The sequence below is a fragment of the Vanellus vanellus genome (genome assembly GCF_965231255.1).
Source record: "Vanellus vanellus genome assembly, chromosome: 17".
In the NCBI taxonomy this organism is placed as follows: domain Eukaryota; kingdom Metazoa; phylum Chordata; class Aves; order Charadriiformes; family Charadriidae; genus Vanellus; species Vanellus vanellus.
Genome location: NC_138922.1, coordinates 11,913,017 through 11,937,516, shown reverse-complemented (window position 1 = coordinate 11,937,516; position 24,500 = coordinate 11,913,017). Strand labels below are relative to the sequence as shown.

General features: G+C 42.5%; 1 protein-coding gene across 1 annotated transcript in view; it reads right to left on the bottom strand.

Annotated features, from left to right (window-relative positions):
• CEP112 (centrosomal protein 112) overlaps positions 1 to 24,500 on the bottom strand; it is a gene marked incomplete at its 5' end in the record, with an annotated part of 177,864 nt that overhangs the window by 84,122 nt on the left and 69,242 nt on the right. Inside the window, 2 exons of the mRNA XM_082492412.1 lie at positions 10,836 to 11,018; positions 23,228 to 23,335. Of these exons, the coding sequence (XP_082348538.1) occupies positions 10,836 to 11,018; positions 23,228 to 23,335 (291 nt within the window). The remainder of the gene's footprint in view (positions 1 to 10,835; positions 11,019 to 23,227; positions 23,336 to 24,500) is intronic.

The window sequence follows — 24,500 nt, the reverse complement described above, 5'->3', positions numbered from 1 at the left end:
TTTGAAAGATATTGTTTTCTCCATTAAACAGAAATCTACGGCACCCTTGACATCGATTTCTGTCATTTTGTCATGATAAACACTCAGGCATTAAGTACCTTCCACATCATGCACCCAGCCATGATTCCAATTAGTGCTGAATAGAAGACAAAATGTCAGCCTAATAAGCTTCAATTTGCAAAGTCTTTGAACATTTGATGATATCATCACTTTGCCAATCATTTCTTGTACTTTGGCTTCTTTTTTTCCGCATCACCTTCCCTGTCAAAAGAAAGTCTTTCAAATCTACAGAAACGGAAGACATGAACAACGTCAGTCATCGGTCTGACTGAGCTGAAAGATCCAAAAATGACTCCCCGATACATCAACAGGGAACTGTGATGTGCACAATATTCCCTCAAAGCTAATTTGCTGCCAACATGTAGAGTAATTGGGGGGAGAAAGTCTACTTTAAAGTCATACTGTGAAAAATATTTCTTCGTATGAAATCAACACTAAAGACCTGAAATCACTGTCAGAGTCTGTGCCACTCTTTCAAAATGCAGAAACGATATTTGTTAAAGATGGCAATCATTTCTTCAAAAGACAAAAGAACAGCTCTGCTGTCTGACTTCATATTGAAAATACTGTATTTTAAAATAATGTATTTTCTTTCTAATTTGCTTCTAAAAAGAAAAAAAAAAGAAAAAAATGAGGAGAAAAGGTACGTTTCCAAGAAGCAAAAAGACAACTTGCAAAAAGGGCACATACAGTTCTATAAGCTCGAACATCCATGCCTAGCACACGTCCAAAGCCTATAGCTGAGGACACACGAAGCTTTCTCTCCCTGGAATTTCCGCAGATGCGTAACCTAAAATCCCTGTTCTCATCCGGGCTTGAGAGAAAACAGAAACACAAAATGGCAGCAGAAAAGACACGGAGAGAATGAATCGGGATGGGAAATGCGGAGCAATACAAAAGACTACGTGGGCCCTCCAAGGCAATGGTCTCTTCTGAGCTGAGTCCCCAGAGGATGTGGGTCACAGCGGGGCTGACCAGAGCACACGACCAGTGCCTGACCAGCTCCCCCACCCAGGTCCAACACCATTCCTTGCGCTGCACCGAGCTGCTCCCTTTCTTTGGTTTGTGTGTCCCACGGAGCCCGGTCGGGAGACCTTCGCTGGCACATACTTGTTACTCACTGCTCAGAACTGGCAGGAGACAAAACCCGTCCTACACCGCGCATGGTGTGGCATGGCAAGAGTTGGCGCTTCGGTGGAAAAGGAGATGGAGCAGCTTAGAAGGGTGGAGCTGGAACCGCCTCCCGGCGCTGAAACAAGTGGAGGGAGTTGGGAGGACGCACCAGCACGGCACTGGCGGGAGGAGCGGTGCTGAAGGAGTGCAGAGCACTTGGCTATCCCTCTAGCTGATGGGTCAGCAAATTCCTAACGTCTGAGGCAGAAACGGAGACTTCTCGAAGAGTTGCTGCAGACACCGGGGTTGGGCCAGTGGGCAAACAGCTGCAGAGAAGTTCAATAGTGAAGTACTCAGCCTCACGTCTGTGCCAGCAACATCATCTCCAGATCCACAGATAACCCATCATGGGGGTTTGAGGTGGTTTTTCCCTTCATAGCTCCAGTCTATGAAATACAGGAAAACCAGAGAAGTCTTCCGTTTTCCTGCCTGACTAAAGCAACACTGGGAGGAATAAGCAGAGCAGTGGTAGGGCGCTCAGGACAGCGCAGAATGCCATAAGCATCTCAGCTGCAGTTTGTTACTGGTTTTCCACTTGAAGGTTTCTCTGTAATACTTTAATGTGGGAGCGTGCGGAGCTTTATGGATGGTCTCACATTTCTCAGCTGACATATCTTCAGCCAAAGTATGTCAGCTACAGGAGAGGGCAAGGCTTTTCAACTGGCTTTGTGATTTCTTCTTCCCCCATCATAAACCACATAAAAGAAAAATACAAATAATCAGCTCTCCAAAATTGCTATTTATTACCTCATCATGAAACCGTCTACTGGACCCTGCAGTGGTATTGAGTAATATCATTACTTAAACCATAAAGAGGATGTATTTATTGCTCAAAATTGGGAAAATTAGCATCCATATGGATCCTATTGTTTTAAGACCAGTAATACTGCCAAAACAAGTGGTGTTAACATTCCAAACTACAGATTGTCATAATTTCTCGTCTAGTGTTTCATTCTTTCATTTGGTATTTATAATACCTTTGAATTGAGGAACTCAATGGATCGTAAAATCTCTCCTATCAGATCAATCATTTAACAGCTAGACTACTGTTCAAAACTTGATTTATGGTGGGAGTGAGTGAATGGAATTAACATCTGCTGACCTAAGGAAGAGAGACTAAATTGATTTTGGATAATCTTCCTCTAGAAAAGGGACAAGAGAAAAAGCACATGCTAAAAAATTTAACTATTAATTTGCAATACATAGCACCTTAGTAGGTAGTCACAGACAGGATATCCTTCCTAACCTCCATCCCTGGAAAAAATTATGGAGTATAACTCCATGAAAATAATTTCCAGGATAATTTCCAATAAAAGGGTCACTGGGAACAGCCAACCTGGATACAGCAAGGGCAAATCATGCTTGACCAAACTGATTGTCTTCTACAATGAAATGACTGATTCTGCGGAAAGAGAACTGTCCATGTCTTTTACCTTGACTTTAGCAAGGCTTTTGATACAGACTTTAATAGCAGGCAAGCTTAAGAGATGTGGTCCGGATGGCTGTACTACCACGTGAGTGGAGAACTCGCTGGACTACTGGGTTTGAGGAGTAGGAGTCAACAGGCAACCAGCTGCAAGTGGCATTTCTTGAAGTTCAAATAGGGCTGATACAGCTTAACACATTCACCAATGACCTAGATGACAGAACACAACGAACCCTGTGCAATACCATGGGGAGGAAGTGGTCAGTGTGTTGGAGAGCAGGGTTGCTGTTCACATGGACCTCAAACTCTGCAAGCTGGAGGAATGAGCCACTAGGACCCTCGGGAAGTTCACCACACTAGGTTTATTCAGCCTGGAGAACAGAAGACTAAGGAGAAACCCAACTGCTGTCTTCACTGAGTGTAAGGAATTGTAGAGAAGACAGAGGCAGACTCATCTTGAAGGCAGCAGTGAAAGGACAAGCTACAGATCCAAATTCTAACAATAGACATTCCAACTGGATAGAAAGGAAAAGAAATTTCACAACTGATTAGTAAAGCACTGGAGTAGGTTGCTCAGGGAGGTTGTGAAATCTCCATCGTTGCAGATTTTCAAAACTCAGTTGGACTTGGCCTTAAGCAACACGATGTAATTTTGAAGTTAGACATGCTTTGAGCAGGAGGCTGGACACGATGACCCCCAGAGGTCCTTCCAACTCAAATTACTCTATGACGCTGTGAAAAAACTTCATTACAAATCCTGATCTTGCATTAGAGGATGTCCATTCAGCCATCCAGGGGAGCGTTCGAAGTAGATACTACGCTGATGTTTTCAAAATTGCTGTACTCATTCTATGGATTAGGAGAAGTCAACTTCCTTCTAATCAACAAATCTGTCAAGGAAATTTTAACACTAAAAAGCAATTTGCAAAAGGACGAAAAAGCATTAATAAAGAATGCTGTGAGTAAGTACCCATTTCTCTGCACAGCAGACGTTTACCAAACAGTAAGTTTAGTTGTAATATTTGGAACAATCTAGTATCACAGAAACTACATTCCAAAGAGAAGATTTAGACTCTTACACTTGGAAGTAATGTCAATAAGCAACTTCAGAGTCTGACTTTGCCATACACTGAACCTCAAATATAAAGCACGTGCTCCTTTTATTTCAAAATCAAGAGCTTATATTGTAAGTTGACAGTTTCTGCAAAGTAACACGGTATTTTTGCCTCTCTGCTTAGAAATTATGTTACACCATCTCAAATCCTGCAGTTACTATCACCTGTTTTGTGTTTATTATTGTACTTGACTATCTACTACTTCCTTCACGTAACTTTAATTGTAAAAATAATTTCACACTATGTACAGCTTATTGTCTATTAGTGTTAATCATTCATTGTAACCATCACACACAAACCCTATACGCAAAGCCAGACCCAGTGGATGTGTTAAAAACTGGCATAAAGATCTTTTATCCACCTGATGAGCAAGACTGATCTTTTCCCACCCCACCACCCCCCCCCCCCCCGAGAAATTATTCTGTATTTATTAACTTCTATGCAGGAAAGAATCACTTTTTCCTAAACAGGGAGTAATGTTATATAATAAAATTACTGCCATATGATATAAACCCTGCCCCTACGCAGGTGAAATTACATATTCCACTTTTTCAGCTGCCAATATTTAAAATTAAAATAAAAAATTAATATAAAATTTTGACTACAGTGCAATAAGAAGTACCTTATATATTCAATTTCATATTCTACATACAGAAAGTCCATTTTGCTGAAAAGAACTCCATCTCAGAATCAGAGTTCCTATTATGTGATGAGCTAGTTTCTATGGCAACTGCTTTCTCTTTTACATACACTGTAGACAGCACAAAATGTCAGTTCTCTCTTAAGCTAACTTAACATTTTTAATCAGCAAATGATAATTTATGCACCATTATATGCAGCCTCCAAAAATGTCTGTAGTAAATATTTCAGATGCTGAACAGCCTCAGGTACAAAAGGACAGAGGAGCCAGTAAAGGCACAGCTCCTGCACCGAATTCCTCACTACCTAATTTCAGTCGTATCGCAAAAAGTGAGAGTCAAGGAACAATGTGGAAGAGATCATAGATGATCACCCACTACAGCACGAGAACACTTTGATGGTTCCATTAAGCGGGGAAGTGGCAGATGTTTATAGCTTGTTCAACAGCCTTTTGAAAGGCGTCTCAAACAGAAGCAGCCGCTCAGAAGTGGGGACCAGAAGCAGAGTGTTGACGCAAAACAGCAAACGTGGCAAGGTGGCTTCATCTGCGCAGGGAAGGGGACGGTGCACAGCGGCACCACCCTGACGGAGGTGCTTGATGGACGGAACCCTGAGCCTCAGCTCTGTGCTTCAGTTTGAGAGCGAAGGCCCATTTTTTCCTCTAATCTCAGAGATTATGTCTGTGCTGCAGCCCAAATTCTTCCCACAGCTCCTCTGCATTTACTCAAGCACAGCTGAAACTAGCTGTGCTGGTGACCAGAGCCCAATGGGGGACGCTATTTGAGTGTTTTCCCGGGAAACTGGTGCATTTGGCCATTTCACTGAACTCTCAACTCACAGCAATACTACTAAAGCCCATCTTGAATGTCTCTATAGGACCCATCGTCAGATCCTCGGTTTTAGTAGATAGTCACCATCACTGGGATCCCCCCCGGGTCACCCTGAGTCAGCAGGTTAGGAATAACAACCAAAGGAAACCACGCCAGTGCTGCAACAACTATTTGGTACTTTAAATATTTTACATCAAGAGTCACGTTGATTATCCTGGTTTGACTGCTGGTAAATTAAACACACTGCAATACAGCCCAAAAGCTTTTGTTTAGGAAAGGCTGTAAGGGAACGGCTGTCTGTCTGCAGCAGCCTGACTGCCAGCCCAATCGCTGCTCTCCCAGGAAAATATAACAAACAAATATTTAGATTGTAACTCCGTTATTTAGATTGTCTGCAGAGAAAGCCTGCACAGCAAACAATGCATTTCTTCTCGTGCCAAAGACATAGTCTATTGAGAAAACACAAAGAAGTCAAAGAAAAAAAAAAAAAGACTCACGGAATTTATTTACTCAAAATTGTATACAGAAGTGACTTCAGTAGCACCACCACCATCTGAACGTTTCACGGACTACGGCTATCTGCGCCCTCCAGACAGCATCAAGCAAACTGCTTCCACGGATCCTAGAAGAATATCTCCGTGGAAACTGCTGTTTGGAGACATTACAACAATTACTTGAAGTAGAAGAGTTGATCAGACATTTATCTGCCTGGTAACAATAGGGTCTTTCAGATCAAAGTTTAAGAAAGTCTCCTACTGTGAAACAAATGCTCCCGAATTCCTTCTCTATTAGTATAGCACTGGAAAGGCACTGCTACAGCAATATTTACCCACAGACAGAAATTGTCTGTGTGTGTTGGGGTATTTAGTTATCATTAAACAAGCTTATAATATTTCTATTCATTTTTTCCCGTATTTTCTCTTGTCAGTAGTCGATAAAGCTCTCCACCAGACCAACACACCAGTCAGCACCGCTTCCGACTGACGGCTTACATGGAGGCAAGGTAAGTCTCTTCTGTTCCCCCTGCACTGTTGATACAGTAATTATCTATACCAAACCATAAACATATACCAAGGATTGGCTGCAACGAAAATAACGATCATTGCTGGAATGAAAATACGGACCATTACTGTATTTTTTTTATTGCCAACTCCACAGACTCAAACAGCTCGGAATTAATTCAGACAAAACCAGGTGCAAAGCAGCAGCTGCGCAAAGATCACTGCTTACCAGTGCAAAACGCAGATTTTGAAAGAGGAGAAGCCAGAGGAGAAGCGAGAGGATGCCCGACGCACTGGGCCCCAGGGAAGGAGCCGCTGGTTTCCGAGAAGGTAAAGCAAACGGGACGGTAACGGCCAAGGGCGTGAGGGGAAGTGCGAAAAGCAAGAGAGGAAAAAGGGGACAGATGCTTCGGCCGCGGGAAAATACCTTATTAACTCTTCTCGCCGCCTCCCGCCCGCTCCTTCTTTAGAACAACTTCCATTCTCAATGGGTGCGTTTGCACGACCGCAGAACTGCTCCAGGTTTTCCTTTCCCCACCAGCGATGGTTTATGGAGAGCCCTAAGACACCCCCAAACACCAGTGACCTGCTCTCAAAGCAGTCTCTTTTTTTGAGAACACGAACGGCGTATGTGAAAATCAAATACCGTCACGCCAGTGACAAATACTCCAAAACGCGCCTCAGCGTTCGCGCTTCTCCTGACCCAATTACGAACGGATGAGAACAGCGGACTTGCCAATTATCTCATAACAGAACCGGGAAAGAGAATTCAGTTTCCTCACAGAAACTTCTCCTCTGGCTTTCGTGTAAAGCGCCACATTTGAAGTTACAGGGGTACAGTTTTTCCTTCTTCTTGCCCGAAGGTCAACGGTCAAAGAACAAGCGCGAAAACGCTCCAACTTTGTACAGCTGCTGGAACACGAAAATCTTTGAGCTGGTTGAGGGCACGTGTCAGATGGTGGGGAGAGAATGACATTCGCCTGATAAAGGGATAACATAAGGGTCCAGCTGGCACCACGGCCCACGGGCCATTAAAATTTCCTAACCTTGCCATCCGATTGCGCAGAAGCAAACTCCATGTAGTATTCTCTGTAATCGGAAGTCTTGCTTCAGAAAATCGCCGATTCGGTGGCAAGGCTGATTTTATTAAAGCAAAAGGAAGATCTCTACCGTCCGGGAGTTTCCCTGTTTTGTGAACTCATGTATAAACTAAAATTATTTAGGGAGGTGAGGGACGAATAACTAACCAAACTGTAGCTTAAAATGCTCCTAAAGAAAATCCAGATAATATAAAAAAAACTAAATAAAAAAGAAGTAGTGATTCTAAACTACCCTTAAAAAAATCCTGTATTACTAGCTACTATTTAAAGAATAACAATATTATGTCAGACCATAGAAAACGCATAGGATTTAAAAGACTACAAGAACACAGCATGGTATAAAAGCCTTTGTACTGCTTTGACTTTTATTGACCTACATGTCAATTTACTCCTCCCCAAGCATTACAACCGTAGGTGAAAAAATCAAAGCAAGCCTCCTAGAAATGAATAAATCCAAGAGCTAAAGTGGAATACAATTGTTATCCAGAAATTCATCAGCAATACAAAAGGTGATCCACTTAAATCAAGTTCCTTTCCTGAAAATATATTGAACTTATATTTCAAAGAAGCGGTGACATTATTTTATATTTAATTAAAATCTGGCAGTGCACTGAAATCTTAATTTTTATACTTTAGTTCTGAACAAAGCATTAATAAAGGTATTCATATTTGAATAAAACCTAACCGGTTTGTATACTATCCTTCACAGTTGCTGAAGACCTACGTGAAAGTAGAGACCTGGGAGATGCAATAAAAAAAAAAAGAAAAATCTTTTCAGCAACAGTATAATAAATTGTTCCACAGTACTCAGTCATAGCTGTCTTTAGCAATATAGTAAGAAATATGTATTATTTTAAACATTCACCACACTTCCATATGGAAAAGGATTTGAGAAAGAATAACAGTGAATACCTTTAATAACGGTGCTTTCACATCATTCACCAAACATTGAACAGATAGGTCCTTCAAACCAAGCGACTTGTACATGATTAACAGTAATTATTATTTAAATTTTCTGAAACACGCAGCAAATCTACTTCTCATTTAGCGAAGCAAAATGGCCTCTTCTCCTGTTCCATCGCGCCTCCACTGTCATATAAAGCAGTCCTAAAAATTACTGCTGTCAAACACGGTTCAAATTTAACAGGTTTTTTAAAAGCTGTTTACATAAACTCATTGGATCACTGTGAAATCTTTGTTAAGAGACCGCCAAATCTTTCATAAAGAACATTGGACATTAGATATGGCAGATGCCCAAAACACACGTTTCAGTAAAGATATGCAAAGATGAAAACCATTATTAAAAATATGCGCCATAATTCCATAAGAAACACCAGTATTGTTTGTTGAGCTCGCTGCAAAGACAAAAGAGAATTCTAATACAAAGACCAGAGGAAGGAACGAAGAATGATTTATTTTCCAAAACGGAAAGAATATGCGTCCTTGAAAGCTGAGAGATTCTTACTAGAATTTGAATAAGCAACAGCTCTTCTAGTCAACGGCAACGGCGTTTTCTTCCCTGATTTACATGTCATTCTTACGGCAGCAATGTTCAGATGACTGTACAGGGATATTCAAACTACAAAGAAAAGCCCTGTAAAAAGGCCAAAGTTTTTGCTATTCAGACTGTTCAGATTTTCCTAATTGCTGCGATAATTTCCAGCTTTCTACACAGCACCTCTCGTAGCATTATATATCCCATCGCAAACGCAAAGCACAACCAAACTTTGGACTCCAATCTTTGCCAGAAATGACCCACAACAGAACAAAATAGAGAGATGAACTTACAAGACACCTCCCAGATTCTCTGAATTTGCTTAAGATAGAAAGAATTTGCCTCTGTATTCAGTGCTAGACAGAGCAATACGGTAAGTGTAATGAATGCTGGCGTGTAGGCAGAATAATTCTATATAATTCTAAACCCGTTTTTTAAGGTGAGTGCTACAGCTCTGCCTTTGAACGCAAACGCGACGTCGGGAACGCAGGTGAGGGCACGATACAACTTTGAAAAGGCACTCGCAAACAGCTGTAGCGTTAAGAGGCATCTTGGGCCAAAGTAAAAAAAAATCCAAAGACAAAACCCTTTAATAATGTGAGTCTTTGTTCACTCTTACAATAGACCGGAGAATAAATGGCAAGATTTAATTTTTCAGAAGCCACCTGAATATCCTCTTCCCAAGCGCTCTCACATAAGCATCTCTTGTTTTCCTTGGAAAACCATAATGGTGGAAACGGAGAAATAAGTCCTGGCTCTGCTATATATCCCTCATCCTTCCCCAACAAGCCGTTTGTTTTGCAATAGATTTACTTAAGACAGATTTCGACAGAGTCCGAGTCGTCCAAAGGCAACCAAAAAGAAATTAATTTAAAAATTAAATATTCGATTTCACTTAGCTACATTATGGTTGCCAGTAAAAGACGCAGCCCACGAGTCCACAGGAAAGGAAAGGGAAAACGCCTCAATGTCAGAGTCGTACAGCTCATAGGGAAGGCGGTGGCGCGCAGAAAACATATGTCGTTAAAGATGCCTTACCAAAATGTTCAGTTTTGGTATAAAATAATCCGTACGTGATAAGTAATTCTAACGCTGATTAGTAGAGACTATTTTCTGAATGCTCTCTCAGCTACAAAATCACCTTAATTTTTTCAGTATTGCCATCGCAGGCCCTTTTAATATGGGCTGTTAGGAAAATACACCGTGCCATCCTTACAAAATACATTGAAAATAAATGCAGTAAGATGGGTTTTTGAACTGAAAACTCATAAAGATCGTTTTCCATGCTGACAGTGCGCATTTCATCCAGAAGTTTGAAGAGTCAAATGCTACCCCAGCTGGGGGTTATTCTGCCAAATGGCTTCCAACAGTGACCACAGAGATGGAGGATGGGAGGGGTGCTTGTGTGCGGAGGAAAATAAACGTGATGGTAAGCAACCCCAAACCCACATCATCTTATCAAATATCCGACATATGTAGCCAAACACACAATGCAAATCTAGAAGGCAAAACTGAAACAAAAAGACACGAACAGAATGAAATAAAGCCATTTGTGAGTTACCTGCAGAGATTTAAAACAAAAAAAGCATACGAACGAAGCAGATATAATTCATATGGATTTGCCCAGGAAGGAGAAAAGGAGGGGTGAGTGCGAGGGCTGTGGGGGGAGAAGAACAGATACCTTTTTTCTTAAACAAATCCATCATGAAAGAAAATGAGACAAGATTATAAATAGGCCGAGTTATAGCGCACCATGGGATTTTTAATCTGGCTACCTGTGGTTTTTGCAGTTAAAGCCCTATTCAGCAGTGGGAAGGGAGGGGGGAAAGCGGAAGAAAAAAAAGAAAAAAGAAAAAAGAAAACGAAAATCACGTTTATGTGCCAGTTTCGCAAATGCTCACACAGCGTGCATCTCCAACAATGCTGGCAAACAGGAAACACTAATTATTAGCATTTTCTAATAAGCGTACGCCTTTCAAACGTTATTGATCATTACCTGTCCGTCTCGCTTCCTGCATTCTTGAGTTTTACTCTCGTGCTCTGCCATGGCAGCGCGAAGCTGTTTTTCCAGTTTCTCGATTTCCCGTTCATGGTCTCGGACCAGGCAGTCCTTCTCTGCGTTGTGCTGCTGGAATAGGTGCGTCTTCTCCTGTTCATGCTCCAGCCTCAGCTCCACTATCTGATTGGACAGTGAGGAGTACAGTTCATCAATAGAACATCCTTGTCGTCATGACAACTCGTCTACAGCTTAATTTTCCCCTTAATTTCATCAAGTTGGCAATTTTATTTTTACGTCACTATTACCTCACCTTTTAAAAAGCCACCGTTAGCGTGACAGAATTCCTCCAGACAATCCCAACAATGGAGACAACCGAGCAAATCCAGCGCATCCTTAACCAATTTGTTGGTACAAATGTCGGAGCGTACCAAAAAAAAAAAAAAAAAAAAAAAAAAAATTGCATTGTCGCATTGTGCGCACGGTCCCCCCGTACCCGGCTGCTGCTCATCGGCAGGGCTGAGGATCCGAAATGGTTAATAGGCAGCCTGCTCTCCCCTTCGCTTAAGTATACACACACACAACCCCCCCACCCCAGCAATTACATCTTTTAAAGATTTCTTTATGATTTCCAAAGCGAAAGCTCTTCCTTCAATATTCCTCAACGCTGCCGTATATACAGTTGTCTTTTTTTTTTTAATAAAAAAAAAAAAAAAAAAGAGAAAGAAAATTATAAAAAACAAAGCTCTATTATCCCGTTGTCAGCTACGCTATCCCAACATAAACAGATGTATGTGTTCCAGAAGGGCACCTGCTGTGCCGCAAGCTTGCACCATGATTTCATGAGAAGCCCTCTATTCTCAGGATCCTTTCCCAGTCCGCACCACACGGGATGCTGTGACCTTGGCCAGCCTTCGCCTCTCCCCGCTAGCCTGAATGGCAGCCCGAGACCGAGGGCCTGGTTGCCGCAGCTTTGATACTAATCCTCCCGCCTGCGCACAATGGCACCCTACCTGGCCCGCACACTGGAGCGGCCAGCACGCCTTTGAAGCAGGTGATGAATAGGGACGGCTGGAAGCCGCTTCCCCACTGAACTCCGGGCCACACAGCTGCTAAGAACAGTCACTTGGATTTTTCTTCAGATTTGGTGGATTTCGGAGAGGGGGGGGGAGAAAGGGGAAAAAAGAAAAAAAAAGAAAAAAAAAAAAGAAAAAAAAAATGCTCTTATCGTGAATATGGTGGGGTATTTTCAGCGTGAGAAAAAAAGAAAAAAAAAAAAAAAAAGCAAGCGAACGGGAGGAGCTGGCGCTGTGTGCGCGCCGAGAGCGCCCCGGCACCTTATCTTAAAGCTGTAGCATTCAATTCTGGAATAATATTAGCCGTTGGCGTGGCTTTCGGGCTTAAAATTTGAAGTGAAGTTTAAAAAAAACCAACCACCAAGCGTTTTCTCAAACTACAGATCAGCGTATGCCGCGTTTAAAAGTAAAATATGTCACCCGTGCCGCGGCCGGGAGCATCCTTCCGAAAAACCGAGCAAGTAGAACAGATGCAATATTCCACGGTTTAACATATCTACATTATTTAATAACACTAAAGAGCTCATTAGCAGACGCCTGAAGCCCCCGGAGGAGTTAACCCCCCAGGAGGCATACGCCATTATCTGTGCCGGGCCGGGGCTCCTCACACAAAGTTCCTTACGTCAGGTTTTTGCCCAAGGTTTGTGTACGAAACCGGCTTCTTTGCAGACGTTAGCAATGTCCTTAGCATGCCTAAATGAAAGAATTCCTCCTCCTGAAAATAACCGCAAAGGCTTTGCCTGAATTATGGGAAAAAACATCGAGCGGTTTTTCCTAAATTAGACCCGACTAAAAAGAAATGGCGTCAACAAGAGAGGCCTTTTTATTCAAACATTTGCTTTTCTTAATTACCGGATTTTCAGCTGGTTGTGCCACGCAAGGTCTGGGCTAAGACAGTGTGGTGGGGGGACCTTCACTTCTTTCGGTTTGCACGTTTTTGACAGAAGTCGAGAGACGGCAGCAGCGGGAGGGAGTGCTGCGAGGGGCGCGGGGCAGATCCTGCTCCTTCGGCCACTTACACCACACACGCGTACGGCACCACTTCACCCAACCAAAGTAATTACAGTTTTATTTAGTAATCTCTTCACTCAGAGTATTTGTATCACAGACACAACATTTTTGAATCGAGGAGGCGGGAAGAGCTCAGAGGGACGGGTCCTTCCGTGTGGAGGGGCGGCCCCCGCCTGCTCCGCGGGGACAGCAAGGACGGCGGGGAGAGGGGAGCTGGTTTGTAAAAGGCAAATCAGTTGGAGGAAAAAAAACCCAAACCCTCACCACTTAAAGCAAAATATTGCCCCTGATGTTTTTTGTTTTGCTTTTTCGAGATTTCTGGCAGGGAGCAGAGGTGGAGAGAAGGGAAAGGACGGAGCATTTTCTTCCCTCAAGTTCAAAGACCCGGAAAACCCATCTTTCCTAATGAATATTAACAAGTGACCAACATTTGTGACCAACAAAACACGCTTTCCTGTAAAAATAACTTGAAGTGACCGAGAAGCTATTTGTCTGTGCCGGTGAGCGTTCGCTGAACCTCCCGTTCTGCTCAGAACTGCTGCCAAGCACGCCGCCGCCTCTTCCGCTCCTCCCTCGCTCAGTCTTGTATTGTTGTTGGGTTGGGGTTTTTTTAAAGGAAAAAAAAAAAAATACTAATGTATGCCAACAAAAGGAAAAAACCCAACCCACGCTGGTTTTCAGCAGCAACGGGTCTTTTTCATCACAGGAAGCTGCAGGAACACTATATTAATTCTTCATAAATCAGTATGGATTCTGTCTCCTCTTGGAGGTAGAGAGCGCCTTTATGCATGATGTAACAAAACCGCCTCCTTTAAAAATCGTATCGTGTTGAGATCTTTCTGCATCCACCCCCAGATACTTAGCACTTCATCACATGGCATTAAAATGTCTGCTCAAATCCAGCATATAAGTGTGTAGAAGACAGACAGTTTTAGGTGCTATACATTTCAGACGGACAAGCAACATGATAGTCACAATGGGAATTAGGGGCGACGCTGAAAAGAAACATTCATTAAATAATAGTGTGCGCCCTATTACCATAATCAGATCGTATTCATTGCGGCTTAGATGTTTCCTCATTTTGCCCTCCCAAAGATGAAAATCTTCTTCTCTTCTCTGCGCATCTGTTCCCGTCGCCAGCCCCAGACAAGCAGGACTGGCTGACCCCGTGTAGCTCTTCTATACCGTGAAGGACTATTATAATCAAGTAATTACTATTATAATCAAGTAACACAAGTATGCTAAACTTATGATCTCCTCTTGCCCGAATTCTTCATTTTTTTTTAATTCGTCCCGCACCAGTATGATAGAACCATACTCAAGGCAGCAGCCAACACCCGATTCACTGAGCCATCACTGGAATCACACTGTTTATTTTTAAATCTCTGCTTTTACCTGAAATTTAACAATACTTCCTCACTCTGGCAGAGAAAAGAATTGAAAAAAGACGACAAAATTCTTAACAAAAAGCTAAAAAAAACGATTAATCCAAGGACTGTGACAGTCTTTTGCCATTCACTGGCATAAATACACCCAAACCGTCCACCCGATCTGGCACCGCAGATGGAGCCCCCCCTACGCGGGACACCGCCGCCGGCGGCCGCTGCTGCAGGGATGCCCTTGGCACGCAGACTTGGCTGCACCCAAACCCGGAGGTGCCTTAGAGCGACCTGCTAAAACGAGAGGCAATCTAATAAAGACCTAAAGCGAACTCACGCCGCTGGTAGCGCTGGTGCAGTTTGTCCGTCTGAAGAACGAAGACCTCCAGCAAACAGCCTGCTGATTGCAGAAGGTATTTTCAGAAGCCAAATACTTGTAACATAATCGACTCCAGCAAATACCTTTTTAAAGTCCCTAACATAGACAAGACCTTCTACTATCCCGTTTTTGCTTTTACATCACACACTAAGTTTAGGCTTTTCAATTGCAGAACAATTTCGACTTGTTCTCAAGAACAAGCATGCCTTTGAAATTCTTTTTATAGTCCCCAAAGGAGGGAAAGGAAATTAGTTAGCTCACTACCTCTTTGAAAAATGTAACTGCTACAATAAATATTCGACACCAAAGTACGAAAATTCATGTAAATTTATGTCCTCAATTCCAGAAATATTGTATGTAACACCTATATAAAATACGGTTTTGCATGGCAGGATGATTTTATTAGCGCTATTTTGGCATGACTGAACTTCTGAGAGGCCACCGGTAAGTTACACACGTCACAGCCAAGAACTGAACTGAACTCACTCGTACAGCACGCATATAGCATGTCTGGTTTTCAGCTATTCTATCTTATAAGCATTTAAGAGTGTTTGTAAATCAGATGTCTTCGTTATCGTTGCTCTGCTCAAAAACCAGCCCCAACCTCTGCCCAGCACAGCACATGATCCATCCCCAAATAACAACTCTGGTCAAAATCTAGCGTCTTCTGTCTCCTAAGCCTATAAATAAATGTGTGTGTTTCACGAGGATATGGGGATTACCCATCTCCACAAATACGCAGCTTCTAAAAGTAATCTGATATAACAGGCTGGAGGATGGAGTATTAATCACGCCGGGCTGTGGCTTAGCATAACTTCGGGCAGAAGAAAGGAATCTTCACCGCAAGGCAAGGGAGCGTACCAGAACTACTTTGCAGCAAATAAATAAAATGGGGTTTAAAAGTACGCTTTTATTTTTTGAGATTTTGCTATAATTTGGAACACAAAGTACTCCCCAAGACACAAGGGCTGTAATGAGCCGAGGGCGGCGAAAAATACATCCGTGCAGAACCGTGTATTACCACTGAAGCAGCAAATACATACAGGGTAATGCACATGCATAGCAAATGCATTTTACTTTCAGTTTCATTGCAGGCTGCAATAATTCCATTGGCGTGACTGTGTTTCCTCTTATACTTCACCTTATAATCAGCCACTGATAACTGTATTTCAGCTGCAAGCTAGGAATTGCAAGAAATTCTCTCAAAGAGACGAGCCGGTCTATCAGCCAAACTGCAGTTTGATTTGCCCTCCCCGCTACACCACCACACCTGAGCGCTCTCACTGCGTACACAGAATTATATACCCCATCTGTACGTTTTTACTCACAAAGGCCTTCCAGAATATTAGTAGTTTTAAGGTACGGGCAGCATAAATTTCACCTCAGTCCTCATATCCTCCCAATCCTCCTGCCATGAGTAAATTTGTCCGTCGATCACCAACCCATTGGAAATGCAGGCGCATCCCTGGGATCACGCCACCTGGCGCCGCGCTGGACGCCGGGAGGTCCCGCTCCCCACCCCAGCCCACCTGCGCCGGTAAAGCCAACACGGTCGGCAAACAGAAATACTTCTTTCGAACTAATATACCTTGAGTCACTGCAAATGCCTGTTTGTAGCAGGCTCTGGTACAGAATTTACCGTACGTAGCCTTTGTTCAGGGATTCAGAGTTTATCCAAGGACCTCCTTTGAACGCCGAGAACCGACTCCCCGGGTGTTCGCAGCCCGACTCGCTCTTTACTGCAGGCACCAGTCTCTGTTCCTGGAATCGTCTCCCCTCTCCCTCCTCCCCCCAAAGTTGACTCTGTTGACGATACGGGGAGCTCAGGCTTGAACTGGGAACCACACACCAGTCAGATGCCCGAAGGAGACGGTGTAAACGCCCATCCGTCTGGTTAACAACTCTGCAAACAGCAACGGTACAGCCGCAAGATTTCCACCCACTCTATACTTGGAGGTTCAATTCGTATCCTTTTCCCATTTGTGAGTTTTAGCTCTATCATAAAGTGAAAAGTTGATGTTGATGATTGAAGAAACTATTCCTCAGATATTCCACGCAAACGGCATTCATCTGTGTGTTGGGATGGTTCAAAGGAAACATTTATGCATCCTAGATTAATTTATTAAATGAAATTTATGCAGCTTGTTGCTGATGACATGAAAAATTTAGAGCCTCTGCTAACGTGCTCATTTGGCCTTCATGCAAGAACAGACTGGATTTCAATTATCTTAGACTACAGACAAAGAAGAGAGGAACAAAGCTTTTTACAAAGACTGTGCCCTTATAACTAAACCAGCATACTAAAAATGGATCGTGAATCTCTGCGTACAACCGGACTGTTTCAAGTACAGCGAAGAAACGCCTGGGACGTTAGTCTGTCTGAGGAATACCGCATTTCAAGCACATCTTTGCAAATGTTTTCTTCACTGGAGCGGGTAACAGATCGGTCAAAAAGAAGGAGAAAGAGAAAAGGAAGAACGAGGCCAGAAGAAAAGCTAGGCTGTAAGTGCAGTGGCAGGAACTCTTAACTGAGAAAAGGTACAGGGACAAAGCAAGCTGCGTGTTAAGCTCGTTATCTCTATTAGTGTGTCCAGCTGAATGCCTCTGAAGGCGCGAGTGTGGCACTGGAGTCGGAGCGTAAGGTGCTCATACGGTGATTGTCTCTTGTGATAGGACTGATGATGGTTGTAGCAGTTCTGAAGACAAGACCACCAGCTGGAAGGTGAATTGAGCTAAAAGTAATGTGCCAAATAAACATAATAGGACTGTAAACTCAACAGGTCCAACGCAGAAGCAGCATTTCCTCCTCCCCGCTGCCTACCTCAGAAAAGCAGAGTGGCGGTGGTTAAAGCAGGAGGTGATAAGGAACGCCGGCTCCTGAAGAGCCAGCTCAGGCTCAACGGACCCTTCAGCCCACACCACCCCCCCGACTCACCCCTTCTGCAGGACTTGCCTCTCCACGGCTCCCAGTCCACAGGACTCAATGACTTTTCTTCAGCCTAAATAGCTCGAGGCTCCGTTGCACTGGCTTTTCACAGCCACTCACAAATTCTTTTCATGGACAGAACTTATTTTCTCTGAGGAGTTTCCTTTCCAAGTCCCATCCCCAAGTCACAGCAGTTTCTTGGTGTAATGCTTAATCCCCACTTTTTGTTCTATTCCTCACCTGCGCTGTATTTTCCCCTCTCTCTCACGAGGTCACAGCCTTTACGCCACACTCCCGTACACAAACTGTTCCGGCTCTCTTTCCCAGAGAGGACACGGGAATTCTCAGCGAGACTCTTCAGAATATTTAGCTGCCGAACTCTTGAACACCTGAATTAAACAATCTTTATTACCTAAATACACTTGAGTAGATCTTCAAGGGAAAAATATAAAAACACGCCCAGGTCAAAAATACCCTCCCTGCAGCATTTCAAGGGATTATGGCTACAATTTGAAGCAAAAGCAAAACAACGTCATCTCAGCCTTGATCATCCGGCCACCCGTGAAACCTCTTGGCACAAAGATAAACAGCTAAAATTTAGCAAGGGAGCTGCCCAACGATCAAATGTTAATCTAAATAACACTAGAATATTTTGAAGCAACTGAGCATGAGACTGTGCTTGCAACCTTAATATTAAATGGCGCTGCTAGCACTAAGATGTTTGGTTTTAAATATATACACTTATGTATAAAAACAATGGTTGTGATTACAAAATTCATATTTTACCTGAGAGAACCTCACTCTTTTCTTTAAATTAACCTCACTGGGAAGTTATAAAAGAAAAGTCATACGGAAAGATCTAAAGACTATTCTTCCTCTCCTCTCAATAATACTTTCCTCCTGCACCCGCGCACTGCTAAAGTAAGAAGCATTTCCCCCCGCTGCCTCGCATACTCGCCCTTGCTGCTGGCAGGTAAGATTGCAGCCATCCTTTTTTCACTTTTAACCAGCTGATTCTGCACTTCTTTACCTCTCTTTCCTTAATATAAAAGGCATATTTAAGCTCAACCACACCTTTGTCTTGCTCCCAACTTAAAAGTGTAGACTATTTCTCTCATCTTTAACACAATTTCAAAGAGATTTTGTTAAATACCCAGTAAAATATTCCTGAAGGTGTCCTGTTTCTTTCCTACTTGGCTAAATAGGACAAGGCGACAACTCTATTCTTTCACAAGTTTTACAGAAGTCAGAACCCAACAATAAATGTCGCAAGAAAGGATTTCCTGAGATACGGGGAGATTCTTCAGCTACCATGTAATAGCCTCCCACTTTGCTATGGAAGCATGAATAATTATTATTTTAAAATGGAATAAACACAGTTAAAGAACAGACGAACCAAAACAAAAGGCTCATTTATACATTCAGGTCGGCACCCGATCTCAAAAAGTAAGTCCGTAACTCAGCAAGTAACACCATCCTTCTGTCACAATAATTCATCGGCTATTTCATACCGCCTTCTCCTTGCGAGGAAAAAGCAATTTCATAGACTTCGTCTCTTACAAATCTTGCATCTCAGTTTTTTCACACTCACTCAGTCATAGCCCTTCACCAACTATTTATAGCCAAAAAATGGGTGTAACAGTGATCCTAGCGACCTATTATTGTATATAGTTTTTTTAAAGGACAAGCTAATGCCATTTAAATATTTGGATCTCCAAAAGTTCAATGAAAGTGTTCCACTCATGACAATTTATGAAAATCTGCTTGAAAGGAAGGTGAGGCCGTACTTGACCCGCTGCAAAACGTCCCTGCCTGAAGCCCTGTTCCACCAGGAGCGCTCTGCCGTGGTACCACAGCTCAGCCTGAGGGACGCGCTCTCCGAAAGTGCCCAACCGATGTGGACGTGGGGAAAAAAGCATGTTCACTAACTTACCTGTCAAATTTGCCTGCCTAGAATCCATTACTGAAAACTTTGGGCACATGCTCTTTCAAACCTTTGGGCTTGTGGAAAATGATTTCAGCAGAAACCCTTCCCAGGTATTTTGAGCTAAACCAAGGATGGAATTAGAAAGTAGGGGGGAAAAAAAAAAAGGAAAAAGACAAAAAGGGAGGGGGTGCAAAAAACCAAACAACCTTTTTTCCTTTGCTGACGGTGCCATAAAGCCCATCTATAGATACTGCGACCATTTCAAAGGCAGGAAAGGCTGAGGCCTTCGCTGTGGTGTCCACTGGCTTTGAAGTGCCGAAAGCAGCTGCTCCCAGCAGATAGGAACTGTGGTGCTGCTGGAGTTATTTTTTTCTTCAAAATATACTTTCAAATCTAACAGCTGCAAGTAGAACAAAGTTGAGCTAAAGTATATTTAAAGAAAAAAAAAAAAAAAGCCACCAGTTTCTCCCTAAGAGCGTTCTCAGTGGATACTTCAAAAGAAAGTGGCGCTGAATCAGATGGAGCTGGAACCAGGAGTGACGCGTGACAGCCCAAACCAAACACTGCAAGATCCAAAATGTCGTCTTTGCTTTATTAATGGACTCAAATGCATTTGCAAAGTTAACAAAATAGTAACTGCCATGGTTCTGTCTGTTTTTTTCCTAATCCTTTTTCAAGGAAAAAAACCATTACATATATCCATATACATCAGGTTATTTATTGAGACAAATATCAGATAAATATCAATATATAATATATCAGTCTATCTAATCTGTAGGCAGAGAGGTCTTTCAGCCCCACAACAAACACTCACAGCAGTAATCTCTTTGAAATCCATATTCAAGGAGAGCCCTGTGAAGCACAGGCAACCATTCATGCAAAGCAGAGAGGTGAAACCACAGCCCTCAAGTTCCTACACGTCCAAGATGTTTCTCAGATTGGAGAACTGGACAACACATCATTTAATTTGGTTCTTCATTACCAACTTGATTATGAGCAACCGAATTGTCCAGTAGTTCTGCCACTCACCATGCCAACCCATGCAAAATATACCCGAAGGTCAATTTTCCTGCCCTTTGTGTATAAATCCCATTTGGCAGTTAGATTCAGACACTCGAGGCAGAATATCTCAAAGCCATTACTACATTTCTCAGGTAGCCAAAGTACTCGTATTTTTCGCTGGGTGTCTATTTCCCCACTGGAAATCTGCTGAAACGCACCACCAATTCTAATTTACTGCTCTATTTAAACAGTTAAACCAGTCCCCAAGTAACCACCAAAGAAAGACGCAGTGAAACAAGGCAAGCTAAAGTCTGCTTTAAGAATAGTGTAGAAGTTCTGAAGCATAAATAGAGAGTAATAGAGAGAAACAGAAGTTGGAACTCCTGAAAGGAATTGTCAAGAGTGGACGAACTGAGCTCGCGCCGCTCTGCGGTGGGGCTGAAGGAGCTTTGTACTGCAGAAACGACAATACAGAAAATACGTCGTTTCTCATGATAACCCGTTGCAATCTGCAGGAAGGGTCACATATTTTTCATGTTCGCAAGCTTTCAAAGAACATTCCACATGAAGTACGAAGAGAAATACATTTCAAAAAAGGGCACAAACAGGATTCCTCTGAAAATTCTTCTGAGGCTCTCATTGTTTAGCTGCTTAGTGCTGAAAACCTTTCCTTGGGTTTCAGTGACGTTTCATAAAGCCTAGCTGTTCTCTCTTACAGTAAAAAGTAGTTATCCTAAACAAAATAAGAGTGAAGCAGTAAACATCTCCTCTTAGGGGAAAATGCTCTCGCTGATGTTTACCACAATTGTTACAGAATACCAACATGAAGATTGACCAAAAAAGTTTTCAGTATCACATCCATTTCACGCGTTTGGGGGTTTTTTGATCTTGTCTCCATAACGTCTAAATATAAAAAGCATGATGATACAAGAAACCAAATGAAAAATGAACTATGACACTACTAGGCATTATCATGGCTCGGTAGCTCTTTCCACGTACACTAAAAAATGAGCATTTGTAGGTAGGAACAGGATTGCCATAACATCCGATGAACTGCAGATTAGTACTTATCTCTATAGATCATGTTCCCAAACTTGGGAACAAAATCTTTGAATAAATGCTTACCTGGGACTTGAAATTATGAGAACCCACAAATTATGAGAATCGTAAAGCAAAAAGTGAACCAACCATACCACTAAAATGATGTGAATATAAGATTCCATAAAAAATTTCACCTTAAGGCAGACGCCCAACCACCCCCAGCACTTCCCATCGTCCTCCCTTCAGTATGTCCTTTAACTGATGCATAAAACTTCCTCACACCCAATGCACGCAATTATTGCAATGGCTTTCACACAAATAAATAATTTGAAGAAAATCTATCGCCATGATTACACAGTAGTGACTGCATTTGGGATTTCTAGCCTTTGTTCAGAGATTATACTAAATCACACCAGAGAGGTAGAATTCTTACTGGTCTTTTGGCAAGTGAGGTCATCTGCAAGACAAAATCCATGAAACAAAAGCCCCCTAATATCTCTGCAACCCTGACCATTCCCGAATCTTTAACTAGAAGAATCAGAAATAATATCACCTAGCAAAACAAAAATCTATCACACGGGACAGTTTCTCACCCTTGGTCAAGTGACAACCCAACTAGTCACGTTAACAATTCTGAGGATAAGGAAAATCCTTTGATCCGAACCAACAAACTCCCTTCGATTCAAATCTAAGCAGAGAGCCACGCACAAAACACACCGTTGTTCCTCCCGAGCACTGGCGAAGGTCTCTCTCGACACCTACCAAAGTGATCCCGTTCCTTATTTAGCTGAAAGAGCCCCTTCCAGACGGGCCAGAGCAGGACTGGTACCAGAAGCCAACTGCAGCATTTCATCCTCTTACCAGCACCACAGATAAACAGAAACGAAACCACATTTCCCTCGTGGAAACATAAACTTATCTACTATATCCCTGCAAAAACACTGATAAGGGAGAACTTCAGGCTTATGGACTAACTCTATCATTGCTAAAGATATTTTTTTTCCCTCCTTTAACAGGTGCTACCGAACACACCGCTCCGGTTTCATGCCAAAGCACCGCCTTGCACAAGCGTTCGATGGGCTGTCCCAGCTGCCGAGCTCCAAGTCTGTATCATGCAATAATTTGGCTGCTTCTATTCCTGTTTTTCCCCTTTACACTTCGCAACGCTACTGAACTCAACTTTCTTGTCTCCACCCAAATGTTTCCTGAATATTTCCCAACCCTGAAATTACATTACAATAATGAAAATCACTACCAGTGGGCCAAAACAAGCATTCATACGAACACTCCCCGTGTTAAAAATGATAAAAAAGAACAAAACGCTGTTTCTTGACAAGAAGAAAAACAGATAACGCATTAAATAATTTCATCTGGTCATTATGAAAATAGGTGTTGGCACCTGTAAGCCTGGGAAACAATTTGACAGAGTCAGAGGTACAAAGGATTGCAAAGAGGAAACAAAAATATTTTCTGTGGAGGCTCTTCCCCTCCGTCCCCCACTGCATAAACTCTCATACCTATAAATTTTGTCTTTATACAAAGAACAGCAACGCACGGCGACAACGGGATTAAGCCTGCTGCAGGAACTGACCTACATCTGCATGAAAAGATGTCCCTCCTCCCCTCCACCCCAAGGAGCAAACCCACTGACCTGTTGCTCGTATCTTTGCTGGAGCTCTTCCAATTGCCAGGAGAATTCTTTGGATTGCTTTTCCCGGAGCGATTTTGATCTGCTTAGATCTGCTTCAACCTTTTCCATCTACATGGTAAAAGAAAGGGAATATTTAATTTTTTTTTTTTTTTTAAGGCATAGCTTGAAACGCCCTGATGTTTCTGCAGTTGTTTGCAAACCATCAAAGACACGGATGTAACTTGCTGAGAATGATAATAATACTATTTGTATGGAGTGAAAATTAATGTTCAGTGAATACCAGATTATTAGGTACTTAAGGATATAGCGATCCCCTACACCGTGCCACTCCCCGATTACAAAGTACTAGCTCAGTTTTTCATTTGAGAGTGGTGAACATCCCACCAAAATTAAATGAATATTTTTTCTAGACGTATTTAAACTCAAATACATTTCACTTAAAAATACATCGCCTGTGGAAATTCAAGGGAAATCATGTGTGAGCCAGTGCACAAGCTACACATTTAAAGTAAGTTTACATTAAATCAGTAAAATAACTTAAAAGAGAATTATTTGGCTGCAAGTAAAGTTCTCTGAAGATAGTCATCGCCTATGAATAATGAGTCCCACAGATTCCAGCACACAGCGTCAAGGAAGCAATTTCATAACCCAATTAACAAAAGCTTTTGTATCAAAAGCCCAACTGTTAGCTGTACGTGAGGCATGTTTCCAGGGGAATACACACACAGCGCTCTGCTGCAGTGCCTACTCATCGATTACGTTTAGATCTGGGTCCCAACACAAGCAGCGAACAAACTGTCTCCCTAAAAAAGCCCGAAGGGGGTGTAGCTGTCAGGAGGAGCGGTGCTGCCACCAGCCCCTCTGCTGTACCGCAAGAAGAAACGCATGAATTCCTGAAGCAGAAGCCAAAATCCTTTTTGGCCTGAGGGAGAGCTCTGTCTTCAACAGACGTCTTTGCCAATCGACCTGGACATCGCTCCTAAGCCAGGGGAAAGGCAGTACTCAGAAAAGCATTTCATTGGAACATACTGCAGCGGGAGAGGAAGACATAAGACCAGGAATTGTTGGCCAGATAGAAAGTGGAAAAATAGGATACAAAGGAACAAGCTATCCTTCCAGTAGTTCTTGAACCTCACTGCTACTATCTGCTATTAAGAAAAGGGACTCCAATGAATATTTTATGAATTATTTCTTCCGCCTCCAAACTTACTCAAGTTGAATGTTCGTAGCCATATTTTACTCAGCTCAATAAAGGACAGAAAACCAAAAGATC